This window comes from Equus quagga, chromosome 8 (genome assembly GCF_021613505.1).
Source record: "Equus quagga isolate Etosha38 chromosome 8, UCLA_HA_Equagga_1.0, whole genome shotgun sequence".
In the NCBI taxonomy this organism is placed as follows: Eukaryota; Metazoa; Chordata; class Mammalia; order Perissodactyla; family Equidae; genus Equus; species Equus quagga.
This window is the reverse complement of record NC_060274.1, coordinates 127,376,808-127,393,302: the sequence shown is the minus strand read 5'-3', so window position 1 is coordinate 127,393,302 and position 16,495 is coordinate 127,376,808. Positions and strand designations below refer to the sequence as shown.

The 16,495-nt window shown below is 36.3% G+C and overlaps 1 protein-coding gene across 1 annotated transcript in view; it reads left to right on the top strand.

Annotated features, from left to right (window-relative positions):
- Window positions 1-16,495, top strand: part of KMT2C (lysine methyltransferase 2C) — a 267,769-nt gene that overhangs the window by 101,595 nt on the left and 149,679 nt on the right. The window contains exons 5-6 of the mRNA XM_046670589.1: window positions 306-454; window positions 1,451-1,560. Coding sequence (XP_046526545.1) covers window positions 306-454; window positions 1,451-1,560 — 259 coding nt within the window. The remainder of the gene's footprint in view (window positions 1-305; window positions 455-1,450; window positions 1,561-16,495) is intronic.

Below are 16,495 nucleotides of genomic sequence, written 5' to 3'. Positions count from 1 at the left end.
TAGATGTCAATTTTTTTAAAAAAAATTATAGAATGGCAAAATAAATTTCCAACCATAATTTTTCATACTTCCTTATGGATTTGGAGACTTTTTTTTGTAGTTGTTGCTTGCATGATAGACTATAGCAATCCAGTTTTACATTGTACTATGAATAATGACAGATGTATTCTAAAAGTTGTTTTATGACATTTATGCCTAATAAATTAAAATTGATTTGGCAATTCATTATATTTAAGTTGTTATAAAACAAAACAGTTTTCTATTTATCACTTTTGCATCTATTTTATTTTGTTTTATTTTTCCAGAGAACGATCTCCTCAGCAGAATATAGTATCTTGTGTAAGTGTCAGCACGCAGACTGCTTCAGATGATCAGGCTGGTAAATTATGGGATGAACTCAGTCTGGTTGGCCTTCCAGATGCCATTGATGTCCAAGCCTTAGTTGATCCTACAGGTATGAACTGGTCTTGATTCTGTAAGCATTTTAAGTTTAGTGAATTCTCAACTAAATGGTAAATACTTTTCATCTAGAAATAATTATCACATTGTAAAAAATGTTGTTAAGTACGCCTGCTTAAAATAAATTGTGTAATTATGTTTATCTAATTTGTTTACCATCTGCATAGGGCCAGCACTGGACTGGATGCTTTATAAATATTTGCATTTACTCTTGTGTAGATAGCGCTGCCATGGAGATCTGACAGTTGAGGAAAGAGAAGATTTTCAAGGGATCTGTGAGAACTTGGGGAACATGGCAGTGTAGGTCTGTTTAATGTAGGGTAAAGGACAATAGATCTTAGCCATGTGGGTATCCTGTTATAATGGGATAGTAACGCATACTCATGATGTGCTGCTGTTGGGAGTTTGAGTAAGTTTCGTTCTACAGTTGAGCTGCATATTGACTGATAGTGGGTCAAGTGCCATGTGATAGAGAATTTAAACAAGCTTTTGGTGTGGGATGGAGCAGAATAGAGGTTTATATGTACATTATTTGCTATATATCCTCTTTGTCTTAAAGTATAAATAATGTTCTTTATATTTTATGTAAAGATACCAAATAAAATATCTTATAGTAATATTTAAATAAAATGACTAAAAACTAATTTTTTTTTTGGTTGAAGAAATAATCACTAATTCAGTGATTTTCAAACTTTTATCTGCATCAGAATCACCTGGAGGGCTTGTTAAAACAGATTTCTGGATACCACTGCAAGAGTTTTTGATTCAGTACGTCTTGGTTTTGCATTTCTAACAAGTCCCAGATGATACTGATGCTGTGGTCCAGAGACTGGACCACATTTTGAGAAGGACTGCTTTAGTGATATCACAAATATAGGATACCATTGTGTATTTAGACATTAGAGTTAGTTCAGGGCTTTATGTCTTTACTTATTAGTGTTAATGTATTTAATGTTTATTCATTTGCTCCTTTTCACTTTAACCATTTTAGGCACTTGTTGGGCTCATCACCGTTGTGTGGAGTGGTCTCTGGGAGTATGCCAGATGGAAGAATCATTATTAGTGAACGTGGACAAAGCTGTTGTCTCAGGGAGCACAGAAGTAAGTTTAAGAAAGAAGTATTTAAACCACAGCTTTATAAATTTACTCTAGTCAACAAAAAGGTTCACTTGCAAGAACTATCTATTAAATGATTACTATAAAGTAAAAACTCTTAAAATAGGAAGTTATTAATTTATATCCAAGAATAGTTTGTGCAGATCACCAGAACATAATGTTAAGTTGTGCTTTAAAAATATTTTACATTCAAACCAGAAATTAAAATTTTTAGAACTGAAAATTCCTAATTAAGCTTATATGTCTATGTTGTTATTCTTTAAGACAGAACTATTTGATGAAGATTTAAAACGAGAGAGACAGATTTGACAGGTCTTTAGTCTACAATGTGGACTAGCTTTGTTTGATGTTTTAAAAATTGATTAAAATATTTCTTTTCAATCAAGTTGGCAGTTCAGTTCATCTCTTTGGCACTATCCCAAAGTAATATCATATACACACTCTCCCATCTTTTAAAGCTTTCACTGTGATTTTCATGTAATTTTGAAATGAGCACAAAAATAAATGCAATATTTACCTTCCTTCTATAAACCAACAAACGCTATGAAGTGAAATTGCTTTGCTGACTACAAATTCCCTTTGGTTTTTGACAAGTATATTTAGGAGAAATGAAACAGTCTTTCCAAAGGAATATTAAAAATAGAATTTTTGACCGTAGAAATTATATATATATAGATGGAATATAGGTAAAACTTTCAAAAATATAGTTGGGACAAGGACTTAGATTCAAGTAATTATTCAATTATTATAACATTAGCTTTACTCAAATTATCAAAATGATCTAATTTATATGGATGAGTACATCTCACCTCAAGATTAGTCACATTAGATAGAGTGCTTGTTTTGGAAAGGTGACATTACATTTAAATGCTTATGTTACCAAATTTTGAGCAATATAATGCATAATGGTAAATTCCACAGTCCGAACATACTGAGATGGCCAGATCCAGACTGTGATAGACCAACGAGCGCTATTTCTTCATGAACTACTTCAGAAGTAGCTTTGGATTATTTGGTGACGGTGAAAAGTTTTACAAGAAAGGCAATGAACAAAGGCTAAAATGAGCTTTGTGGTGGCCGATTGCAATCAGAGGAATCAATATGAACTCATGGTTTTTAATATTTATACAAATACAGAAATATAGATCTATGGATGTGTGTATATGCTTGAGTCAGTATGTATACATGTATTTCCTAGCTTTCTTCACTAAGAAGATACATAAAAGAAAGCTTGCCTCATCCTGTCCTTTTTGGACAGAAGATACCATTTTAATTCTTTAAATACTTACTGAATAATATTTAAATGGAATTTAGAGATTAGGGCTATGCCCTAACTCTGACAGGAATCAAGGCCATGGAAGACATGCATTCTTTCACTTTATCTGGGTATTAGTATTGAGTGGGCCCAAGCAGGTAGAATGCAGATGGAGTACAGTCATGCGCTGCATAATGATGTTCTGGTCAACGACAGACCACATATTTGATGGTGGTCCCATAAGATTAGTACCATATAGCCTAGGTATGCGTAGGCTATACCACCTAGGTTTGTGTAAGTGCTGTAGGGGAGGAAGAAATTTTCCTTTACCCTTCTAGGTTCTTCTGGCTGGTCTAAGAATTAAATTGACATGAGACATAGTAACAGGAGAAAGACAAAAGTTTAATAACGTGTATACATGGGAGAAACCCAGGAAAACTGAGTAACTTGCCAAAATGACCAAAGCCCTCACCTTAAATATCATCCTCAGCTAAAGACAAAAGAAGATGTTGGGCTGGGGAGAGGCAGGGACTTCAAGGGGAAGGGAGGAATTCACAGGAAGGTGAAAAGGAGCAAACCTTTGGAAAACAAGTGTTTGGCCACACAGAAACAGAAGAGCACAGAGGGGAGCCAACAAACAGGCTTTTCTAGGTGCCTCCCTGTCTACCACCCAGATTGTGTTTTGCTAAGGTGATAGCTCTTCTCCTGAGGCAGGGTTTTTCATCTGAATCATTTTAGGCAGTTAAGGGTGAGATAAAAAGAAAAACTTTCTGAGTTTTTGTTTTTAAAAAATAATCAGCCTATTAAAATAATCCTCATGTTAAAGAGACACATTTCGGGATGGCAGATTTTGTTTCCCTTCAGTACACTCTGTGTTGTTCGCACAGTGACAGTTATTGCCCGATGATGCATCTCTCAGAACGTGTCCCTATCATTAAGCGATGCACGACTGTACTTGGAGTAGATGGAGAGATGAGATTAGAAGGAAACTAGTGGCAGTATTGTCAGACCTTTCCTTCTCCACTACATTACTCAGTCAAAACTTACAGTATTGTCAGTCTTTTGTTGCCATTTCTTCTGTTTTTCGGTTTTCTCCTTTATCAAATAGGCACAGGATAGATTACTTAGCTAGAACTATTTTAGTTTGCCCCTAAGAAAAGAAGAGTTTGTCTCACTGACAAAAATTCAGACATATAACAACACATTTGCTGATAAGGCTGTGGGGAAATAGGCACTGTAGTTTGCTGGTGGGAATGCATATTGGTACATATCTTCTGGAGGGAAATTTAGCAATACCTAACAAACCACATACGCATTTAGCTCTTGACCTTCCTGGGAATCTATCCTGAAAATGTACCTCCAGTAATACAAAATACTTGTGCTATTAAAAGTTAATAATTGCAGCAGTGCTTAGTTTGCAACATTCTGGAAACAACCTAAATGACTACACAGAGTAGAATGATTGAATAAACTATGGTATGGTTCACACAGTAGAATCCTGTGCAGCTGTAAAAATACGTCGAGGAGTATCTCTATGAACTGATGTGAAATGGTTTCCAATATATTTTTAAGTGGAACAAAAAAAGACTGCGAAAGACCATTTATGGTGTGCAACCTTTTATGTAAGAAAGAATGAGATATAAGAAAATATACATGCATATGCTAGTTTTTGGAAAAGAAATACAAGAAAGATAAACTGGAAACTAAAGAGACTGGTTGTCTATGGAGGATGAGTGGGAAAGAGGTTAGAAGAAGACGATAGTGGGATTGTTGTAGCAGGGATGAAGTGTGACAGACACTTCTCAGATATATCTTTTTGCATAGCTCTGACTCTTAAAATGATAGAATTGTTTCACATACCCTCTAAATAAGCAGTTACAACCATCTAAAAAATGGAGAAACGCAGAAAGGAGTAGCAAAATTCACACTGAAGGGGATAGGGAGGAAAAGAGCTAACCTAAGTAACTGGAAAACAGTATCTTAACTGGGTACCCGTTGAGCTAAAGACAAGGAACTGCACATACTGTGTTATCTGGTGACACAGGTGTTTCTCACAGGGGTACGGGTTAGCAATTCTGAAACTACTTTATGTGTATACTGTAAGTGAGCAAATAAATAAATATATGGTAGACAATGAGAATTAGGTTTTTCAGTGTTGGAGAAAGGAGCTACAAATAAGGCTAAAATGAATTTTGTGGTTTTGGAATGGAATCAGAGATATCAATATAAACTCATGGTTTTTAATATTTATGCAGACATACAGAAATATAGATGTATGTATATGCGTGGGTTGGTACGCATACATATATTTCCTAGCTCTCTCTGCTGTGAAGGCCTGGAAGCAATGACCCCAGTAGCAGTGAGGACACCTTGTTCCCAGATCTTGGTTTCTAACCACTCTTCTCCAATAAAACGAATCTTGCTCGTTTTTTTTCTTTTGTTTTTTTTATTAAAAGATTGGCACCTGAGCTAACAACTGTTGCCAGTCCTTTCTTTTTTTCCCTTCTTCCCAAAGCCCCCCAGTGTATAGTTGTATATTCTAGTTGTGAGTGCCTTTGGTGGTTCTGTGTGGAACGCCGCCTCAGCATGCCCTGAAGAGCGGTGCCGTGTCTGTGCCCGGGATTCGAACCGGCGAAACCCCGGGCCGCTGAAGCGGAGCATGCAAACTTAACCACTCGGCCACGGGGCTGGCCCCCTGGCTCCTTGAGAAGTAGTTCATGCTGCAGGAAAAATAACAAGGTGAGGTGCCAGAAAGTAAGGAAGTACTCAAAAAGATGGGGACTTGTTAGAATCATAGGAGCCAACCTGAAGGAGATCCTAAGAGCTGTACCAATGTGAGCAACAATAAAAAATAATGATGAGGGCCTGGCCCAGTGGCCGAGTGGTTAAGTTCCTGTGCTTCGCTTCGGTGGTCCAGAGTTTTGCCAGTTTGGATCCTGGGTGCAGACATGGCACCACTCGTCAGGCCATGCTGAGGCGGCGTCCCACATAGCACAGAGACACTCACAACTAGAATATACAACTGTGTACTGGGGGGTATGGGGAGAAGAAGAAGAAGAAGAAGAAGAAGAAGAAGAAGAAAAAAAGATTGGCAACAGTTGTTAGCTCAGGAGCCAATCTTTAAAAAAATGAAAAATAAATGATGATACTGGATTTTAATCCAAAGAATAAAATAAGTACTCTTGAGTCTGTATTGATATAAATAAATAAGCAGCATAAATCAAATCACATCACTCCTCTATCTAACACTCTTCAGTGACTTCCCATTTCATTCAGAGAAAAAAATGCCAGTCCTTCCTAACCGACAGGGCTCTCCATGATCTTCACCCCCCCCACCATTACTAAGACATCACCCACTATAACTCTTACCCTCATTTGCTTCTTTCAGCCCCACTGACCTCCTTGGTCGTCCTCAAATACACTAGACATAGATCCACCTCAGGGCCTTTGCAGTCCGTGTTCCCTCTTTGTTGAATATTCTTCGTAGATATATGCATGGCTTGCTCCCTCTTTTCCTTTAGGTATTTATTCAAGGGTTACCTTATCAGTGAGGGCTTTGCTGGGCTCCCTATTGAAAATGTCAAGTGCCTCCTCCTCCTCTGATGTCCCTGATAGATTCTTTCCTCCTTTGCACTTAGCACCATCTAACATAATGTATATTTACTAAATAATCTTGTTGATCTCCCCTCACTAGAATAGTAGTGCCATTGCAGCAAGGATCTTTTTCTGTTTTGGTCATTCCTCAATGAATATTTGTAGCCCAGAATAGCACTAAAGCACATTCATGCAATCGTTCATAATTATAAGAAAGAAGTCTGAAGTGCCAGAGTGTTAAAGGAGGTCACCAATATGGTTAATGTTATACAAGTTTATAAATTTATAATTGCCAAAAAATCTTAGACTAAATGTTTACAATTTTACATAAGCAGCTAGGGACAGGGGAGCAGTGACAGTGAAAATCTTTGAGATCTCGAAAGGTTCCCTAGGGGCAAAGTGTATAAAAGTGCTGTTGAACTTAGAATACTTTTTCATTTTGTTTTTTTCTTTATAAAAGCTTTATTGAAATATAATTCACACATTGTAAAACTCACCTTTTAAAAGTGTATATTTCAATGGATTTTAGTATATTCACAGAGTCGTGGAACTGTCACCATTATCTGTCTTTTGAATATTTTCATCATTCCAAAAAGAAACCCTGTACCCGTTTCTCCTTTCTCCTGGCACCTGGCAACAGCTCATCTATTTTCTGTCTCTGTGATTTGCCTGTTTTGGGCATTTCATATGTGAAATCATAGCATATGTAGTCGGCCTCCTTTCACCTCGCATGTTTTCAAGGTTCATCTGTGTGTAGCATGTATCAGTATTTTACAGTACATTTTTATTTTACCAAAAGACAGATGTTCTAAATTTGTTGACCTTTATTATGATATGTGGCCGAATGTATTATACCTTCCTCTGTTTTCAAAGAAAATAAACGTTTCATCTGCATCTTTAAGGTAAAGGTGACATTTCAACAATGAGAGTGTAATGACTTTTCAAAGAAACCTGTGCTGGAGGTTGAGTATTTTGAAAATGGCTGGTTGGAATTATTTCTATTGATGTTTTATTGCCAGAAACAATGGAAGTCTGTAAAAAACAACCAGCTGACCAAAAAATTGTTCTCATGTTTGTTGCCAAAAAATTTTAGATATAGAATTCCCTGATCTGTTTAAAATTTTCTAAAAAGTTTTGGTATGTTTTACGCCATCTTGTTAAAAATTTAAAAAATGAATACTTTTTGATTACAGAAGGTGAAAATTTACTGGTTAAATTTCGATAATTTTGATTGGGATTGAAAAATGGTTGTGGAAATGATGCAGTACTTCTGTTTAGATCTATTTTTGTGAGAATCCTCTTTCTTTAAAAAAAAACCCCAGACCTATGACAGACATTGAAATAAACTGAAGTTAGAATCAGGCCTTTCAGTCTAAGAAGGTGGAAGAGAACAAAGTACAAAGCTCATATGGAAGGGTTGCAGTATTCCCTAAACTTTCTGACTGTGTGCATCTTTCAATAAGAAATATTTGAGCATGCATCTATATTATACCTTCTCATTAGAATATGTATTTCTTCTTTATGTCACTTACCAACATTTGTAAATTTACATTGTGAGAGTCTTTTGTTAATTTTGGTCCCCCCCAACCAGGGCTGTAAGCACCATGAGGGCATGGATAATATCTGTTTTGGTTTATTATTTTGTCTCTAGTGCCTAACAAAGTACCTGGAACACAAGAGAGTCATTTACGGGATGAATGAGTGCATGAATGGAATTTACCAATGAAAGAGGATATGGAGTACATTAGCTTGAATGGAGCATGTGCTACTGGCACCTAGTGGCTGTTGTTAAACGTCCTGCAAGGCACAGAACAGCCTCCCACAACAAAGAATTACCCAGCTCAAAATGTCAGTAGTGCTGAGATTAAAAAATCTTGGTTTAATTAGTAATATTATTCCTATTATAAAATTAGTGTATTTAATATAATTTCCTCACATGTTAAATGGCATTCTTTATCAAGCAATTTAGTTTTTCTGGGATTTCCCTCAGATTGTTTTTCAGTTTTTCCAGGGGGGAACTGTATCTTTTGCTAGATGGAAGAATATGCTCACCTGTGAACCTCTGTTTCAGGAAGTGTTTTGGTGTTTTTCCTTTAATTTCCTCTTTGGAGCCCTGGGGGTGCTACCAACATCGTGGAAGTCTGGATAGTTTGAATATTACCAGGGGAGTAGTTTAATTCTGCATAGATGTTTGATCATTTATTTACCTGAAGCCCATCTTTCCTGCTCTCTGCTCATTGCCCCCCAGAAGAAATAACCCTTAAACCTCCAACTTGTGTTTCTGTTTCTTTAACTAGTTCTGAATCAAATGTTCTCTGCAAATAAAACATTGAAAAATTACTCATGTCATCTCCCTACTTAGAATTGAAAACTTTTTATGTTTTTCCACCCTCCTCTCCTGCCACCAGTCCATATTGAAATTCCATTGTATTACACTTATTTTGTGCCAGATGTCTGTGTAAAACCAACTGAGTTCTGTGAGAAGAGTTGTAAGCTTTTTATAGTTTGGGTTCTTTTTGTAGACTGTGAAAGAGAACAATATAAATAGCTTTTCTATAATAAAGTTGCGGTACACATTAAGAATGTAGATAAGCAATGTAGTATAAATGTAATTTTGGTAAAAAAAATTAATCAGTATACGGTAGAAGTCTCTCTCCACACCCCTCCTCTAACCAACTGACAGTAGGTTTGTATAAGATCATTTAAAATATTAGTCTGCATCTTTATGTAAGGTGTGATTTGTAAGTCCCTATTTTAGCAATAATGTTGTCTAGTACTGTTTTTTATGTAATCCTAGTGTTTTGCAGTACAAATTAAAAAAAAATTATCAAAGTATGTATTATTCATTTTCTCCTGCAGTCTTTTAAGAGGAAGGAGCAAACATTCACAGGTCCGAATTCTCTTGTTTCTCTTGGGGGTTCACAAGACTGCCTCCACGCTGGAGGCTCACTAAAAGGACTCCTAGGGCTCCGCATAGAGTTACAGTTATGGCTGAGACTTACTGCTGGGATGTGGTAAGGATATGTAATGGAAGGGTTTCAATAGAAAAAGACATTGACAAGGTCTGGAAGAATCCAAGCGCAGACTTCCTTAGGCACTTTCCCTGCCATGAGGGGTCAAACAGAGCACCCTCTTCCCCCAGCAATGAAAATGCAGCAATGTGTGTGCAACGCTCCTGCCCCAAGAAGCTCAAGGTCTTTACTGGGGGCTTATCACATAGGTACCCTCTGCCTAGCACATACCAGAAGGAAAGCCACATTGTGTGCACAGATAGTCTAGGCACAGTAGACTGCCTTTGTCACTTAGGGAACTGTGGGAGCCCTTCTGAAATCCAAGTTCCCTGATGTCAGCTGTTCATGCAGGCCTTTCTAAGGAGAGGAGTCTCAGGCCTGCTATTGTTAACCCTTTTTTTGCACAGTCCTAAAATTGGATTGTGTCTCAATTTCAATGTATTTCTGTCTACAGGACCGTAGTAGGTGGTTTTTACTATACAACATTGAATTATTCCCCATCATAGACAGGGTGTGATAAGTGTCATAGTGGTTGTGTAAAACAACTTTGTGACTTTGATTAGAGGAAAGATATTGATTAGGATACTTGTGACTGTGAGTAACAAAAAAATCCTGTATTTCACTCTGAAATCTGCTTTGTCTGATATTAATATATCCACTCCAGCTTTCTTTTGACTAGGGTAAGCATGGTATATATTCCATCCTTTTATTTTAACCTATTTATACTTTTATATTTAATGTGCATTTCTTTCAGGGACTGGTTTTGCTTTTTAAAATCTAATCCGGGAATCTCTGCTTTTTGATTGGAATGTTTCGGCCATGTACATTTAATGTGATTGTCTTCCTGTTTTTTTCTATTTGTCTCTGTTATTTGTTTCTTTTTTTCTTGCATTCTTTTGGATTGAGCATTTTTTATGATTTCACTTTAGATCCTCTTTTGGATTATTACCTAGAAGCCTTTGTTTTGTTATTTCATTAGTTGCTTTAGGATTTGTAGTATACATCTTTCACTTATCATAGTCTACCTTCAAGTGATATTACATAGTTTCATGTATGATAGAAATCTACTTCCATTTCCTTCCATTTTTAACCTCCTGGACTTTGTGCTATTGCTGTCATGCATTTGACTTTTTCATATGTTTTGTTAGTCTGTAAGATATTATTGTTAATTTTGATTAAACAGATATCTTTTAAATAGACTTAAATAATAAGAAAAAAATATATTTATCCATGTAGTTACCCCTTCTGGAGCTCCTCATTCCTTTGTGTAAATTCATATTTTCACCTGGTATCATTTTCTTTCTGCCTGAAGGATATTCTTTAACATTTCTTGCAGTACAGGTCTGCAGGTGATGAATTCTTTCAGCATTTATGTTTCCAAAGTACCTTTATTTCACCTTCATTTTTGAAACATATTTTGCCAGCTATAGAACTCTCCTTGACTTTTTTCTTCCAGTTCTTTAAAGATGTTGTTCTGCAATCTTCTTATTTGCATTGTTCTGATGAACAATCTGGTGTCATCTCATCTTTGTTCCTCTATACATAACATGTCTTTTTATCTGAATACTTTTAATATTGTATCACTGATTTGGGACAATTTGATTATGTTATGCCTTAGTGTAATTTTTTGCGTGTTTCTTGTGCTTGGGGTTTGTTGAGTTTCTTGGATCTGTGAGTTTATAGTTCTCATTATGGTTAGAAAGTTTTTGACAATTATTTCTTCAAATAATTTTCCTGTTCCTCCTTTCTTTCCTTTCTTTTGGGGATTCCAGTTACCTAAGTATTAGGCTATTTGAAGTTGTCTTGCTCCTCACTAATGCTTTTTTCACTTTTTTAGATTCTTTTTCCTCTTTGTGCCTAATTTTAGTTTCTGTTTTTATGTCTTCAAGACCACTGATCCTTTCCTCTGCAGTTTCTAATCTGCTGTTAATCATAGCCAATGTAATTTTCATTTCAGATATTGTTTTTATTTTATGCAGTTTGATTTGAGTCTCTTCCATGTGTTTACTTAACTTTTTGAACATATTGAATACACTTCTAATAACTGGTTTAATGTCCTTATCTGCTAATTTTAACATCTGTGTCAGTTTTGGTCATTTTCACTTTGGGTTGTGATTTCCTGCTTCTTTGTATGCCTGGTAATCTTTATTTGGAGTTTTACCTTGTTGGGTGCTGGATATTTTTCACAGTAGGAAATCAGGAGTTAGGTTGATGGGTAGTCTAGTGGCTTCATGATGCCAAGTTGATGGGTCCTTACTTTCTTTACATTGTGCGTCCAGAGTATACTGGTCTCTTCCTTGGTCCACTTCCTTTCATAGTCAAAAGATGTTTGCAGAAGCCCTAAGCATCATAGCCTCATAACATTTAGAGACAGAAAAAAAAAGAACCTTTTCTTTATTATTATTTTAATTAAGGAAAATTCTTTCCATACACTCTCCTCTACCCTAGCAGATTTCTCCTAACATCTCATTAACTAGCATTACCTCCTATGTTCATGCCGTAAACCAATCATCAGTGAAAGTGTTGGGACAACCACTGTTTGATTAGACTGTGATTCTCCTGTGGGGCTGGGAACAGTACCTACCCTTTCTGAAGCACATTGCTGCTTGGAGGAGGGGTGGATATCTGAATAAAACTGAGATCCTTAGGAAGAAAGGAGATGGGTTGGGTGTTTTGTAGGTAACTAACAGTGTCTATTATTGAAAACATATTTTGACTGAAAGGAACCTGAAAATACTTAAAAAGTAGGAAAGATTTAAGATGGTGCTTGGAGGATGGGTAAGTTTTGATAGGTTAACAGAGAGAGTCTAGAAAGGGTCATCTTGAACAAAATTTTAAAGTATGAGAGCATGTTGATTTTGGAAAAATAGCACATGTATGAGAATGAGTGGAGAATGAGTATGGGGGGAAGAGTGGGAAATAGGAATGGCTAAGGTTCCTATCTTTGCATGCCAAGGTGAGGAATTTCATTAATGAAGTTTCTTAGTAGGAAGAGCAGCATTAACAGATCTGAACTCTTCCAGCCTTTGTAGTTAAATTGGAAGAGGTGTATTTGAACACAAAAAGGTTTAGGATTACTGCTATAATTAAAGGTCAATGAATGTAAGTTTCTGAGTTTAGGTATCATGTGGGAGATGTAAAGATAGAGTGTTTTAGGGATGGAATGACGAGTATTGCATTCCTTATGAGTTAGATGGAGTTGCAGATGTCTGTAGTTTCAAGCCTGAGTATGTGGGAAAATTAAGAGTTTTGTTTTGCCTGTGCTGAACCTTAAACCCCACGAAACGTTGATGGAGCTAATGTTAGGGTTGGAATCATAGACAATTTCCTAACTAGCAGTGACAGCAGATCAAACTGCCAGTGGAGAACATTAAACAAGAGAAAAGAAGATGGAAGATTGACCCCTGTAGACAATGTTCAGAGGAAGAAGTACAGTGAAGAGATGGATGCGACATAGAATAAACGTTATAGGAAGTGTACTAGGAATTACTGAGTCTGGATTAATAGATTTAAGGAGGTAAGGTCAACGACTTCAAATGTGTATTTGTACTGTAAGCTTTTCTAAACAAAACATAATTACATATTTAATGGGAGAGAATTAGGAATTTTGACTACTTCTTCTGTGTCTGACATTGTTAGCTAATGTCAGGTGACATATTCACCAAGTCATGCTACCTGTCTGTACTGTTTCTTCATTTGATATAGTAAGAAATTATATTGTCTCTTTCCTCTAAAATGCAAGGCTATAAGGAAGAAATCAAAGATCAATTATGGATTATTTTGTCAAAATACTAATTACAAAGTCTGGATACAGCAAGATAATCTAAGATTTGATCTTGGAATGCTGTGAGGTATACTGATACCTAAACATTGGTCTTTGTTTCCTTTTACCTTGTCAACTTGATTCTTAAATTTTTATTGGGAATTAAGTTGAGTGGAAGCTAAGAGGAAAACACAAATTTCTGTTTTGGAAGATTGAGTTTGATATGCCTATTTGGTAAAATAATAGTTAAATTTGGAAGGCTCATTCAGTGAAGATATCTTTGGCCTGACTTCTTTTCTCAGTAAATGTCATTCTTTTTAATCTTTCTTTTTAGTTTTAATTAAGTTTGTTTTAAAGAAATGAACTTACCTTTGTCAGAAGGTAAGTGGTATTCTTTGATATTGTGAAGAATCCCTTTGATGTAAAGTGTAGGGGTTGGGGTGGAGAATAACATGAACTTACCTATGCATAAAATATCTTTTGAAGGCACATAAGAAACTGGTAAAATTCTTTGCCTCTAGGTAATTTATCCCGTGTGGCTACAAGATGACTTTTCATTGTATGCCCTTTAGAAAGTTTTGCATTTTGAATCATGATAATGTATTTATTTAAAGATTAAGACACTTAGTAGTTTCTAATGTGTCCCTGATCACATGGGAGTTCATTTCTATAGTTTTGCCATAACAGTTAAGTGTTTTTGATTTTTATGTATTCTGTCCTATAGGAGTCCAATTTTATCTTCTCACATATGGAGAGCCAATTGTTGCTATGTCATTTATTGAAACCTCTTTTCTTTTTTCCACTCATTTGAAATATAATTGTCATCTAACAAATGTTCAATATATGTGTGAATTGTTTCTAAGCTCTCTATTCTAGTTTTATATCCCAGTGACAATATCACACCATGGTCACTGTAGCTTTCTAATAAAATATAGCTTGATAGCTGGTAGCTCAAGTATTACTTCTGCTTCGACCTATAGCAGAAAAACTTCAACTAGAAAAGCTAGATAAAATGTTTTTTGAAAGAACTTCTTAAAGGTGTTAGAGGATAGACAGACAGGTGAAGACGTGAGGGAGTGAGAGCCCAGAGGGAAGACTTAGCTGAGTGATCAGCCTCATGTTAACTTTCGTTTTCTCCTTGAGGCGTTTGTTCAGTTCATAAAACACCAGCTGAGAAGAGTTTCTGGTAGTCCATAGAGGTAGGAAGACGAAACAGGTTTTAGGGGCCATTATTACTTAGACTTTCATTTGGGACCCCTAAAGGCTACAGATTACGCCCTGTGGGTCAGATCCATCCCACTGCCTGTGTTTAAATGGCCCACAAGCCAAGGTGGTTTTTACATTTTCAAATGGTTAAAAAATTAAGAGAATATGTTTGATAACACATGAAAATCATGTGAAATTTAAAGTTTAGTATCCATAAATCAAGTTTTATTGGAACAAAGCCACACTCGCTCATTTGCATATTTTCTATGGCTTCTGTTGCACCACGGTGATAGAGTTGAGTTGTGGCTGGAGAGACAGCATATCCTTTGCACTCCTGTGGACATGCTACAAATCACAGTGACCAGTTATGAGTCATCAGTGTTTGATTACCACATGTATTGTCCTGGCATCTTACTTCTTTTATTGCAAACCTATCATGTTAAAACAAGAAAAGGAGAGAAAAGTGTACTTTATCTGTAGTGCTTTTGAGGCGTAATGGAGTGGATTCTGTTGTTATCAAATTAGGTGGCAAATATATTTATTGTCGTGGGACTCTATAAGCTATACTAAAAGAATACAATGTATGTCAGCATTACCAGGCTGAACACTCATCACACTATTCCCAACTCACAGGAAAGTAACAATCAGAAAAAAAAGTAAATTAAAATGGACTATTTCATCACAGCAGAAGTTCTTTACAAAAGGGAAAAATGAAAATGAGGCTACAACTAAAGTAAGTTTGTGAGTGGCTCACTTATTAACCAAGCAAGGAAAGCTGTTTATCAGTGGTGAGTTAATTAAATCGTGTTTGACTACAGTTGTTGAAGAAATGTGTGCACAGAAAATAAACTTGTGTAAGGTTATTAGCCTTTCAACAAGAATAGTTGTTTCAAAAGTTGAGGACATTGTGAGCAGTATCAGTATTCATTGTAAAAACAAGGCAGGGGCTGGCCTGGTGGTGCAGCGGTTAAGTTCGCACGTTCCACTTCTCGGCGGCCCGGGGTTCACCAGTTTGGATCCTGGGTGCGGACGTGGTACCGCTTGGCAAAAGCCATGCTGTGATAGGCATCCCACGTATAAAATAGAGGAGGATGGGCACAGATGTTAGCTCAGGGCCAGTCTTCTTCAGGAAAAAGAGGAGGATTGGCAGCAGATGTTAGCTCAGGGCTAATCTTCCTCAAAAAAGAAAAAAATACAAATGATTTCTGGTGGTTTTCCTAGGCTCCTGATGAGCCAATAGATGTTACTGCTCAGTTGTTGTTTACTCTAGGAGTCAGTGCGAAGTTTGAAGTGACTGAAGAATTAGTTTTGCTGAGTAGTCTGCATGAAACAACTACAGAGAAAATATTATCAGAGAAGTTAAGAATACGCTAATAATTCAGTACAACCTGAAGTGGAATCTGCTAAGAGATGTTACAGCTAATGGTGCTAAAAATAAGTATGGAGCAGAAAAAGGCTTTAGTTGGACAAATTTACAAAGCTTGTTAAAACATAATGGTGTTTAAAAGTCTGTGTTTTTTCTTTGTATTCAGTTACCAGCAGGTACTTTGCAGAAGACATTTAAATCTGCCATGGATTATTAAACTAATAATGTCAATGATGAGTTTCATTCGAGGTTATGAATGTCACCATCCAAATTCTAAGAAGTTTTGTTAGAAACTGAAGCTGAATATACTGAGTTGCCCTATCACGCAGCAGTTTGATGTCTTAGCAGTGGTAAAGATTGGCGAATTTAGGGCTGAGATTAAAATTTTTCTGAATAAGAAGATTTTCGCCAACCCGTAAATCAAATATTTAATGGACTCGGAAGTTAACTTTTACTGAAGACTTTGTAACATTTCCTAATGAATGAACCTAAAATTACAAGGCAAAGCACTGCTTTTATGTGAAACTTATACTCTGTTAAAGTCATTTCTACAACTAGTGTTGTTTGAATCACAAGTCATGTCAAGCTGCTTCATAAACTTTTCATGCTATGAAAATTTAAAATAAAAAGTAAGATCTCCATTCCCACATAAATTTGGTACAGGTTTCTAAGCTCGAACTACAGTTTCAATGGCAGTTTTTGAACCTCAAGGCAACTACAAAGGA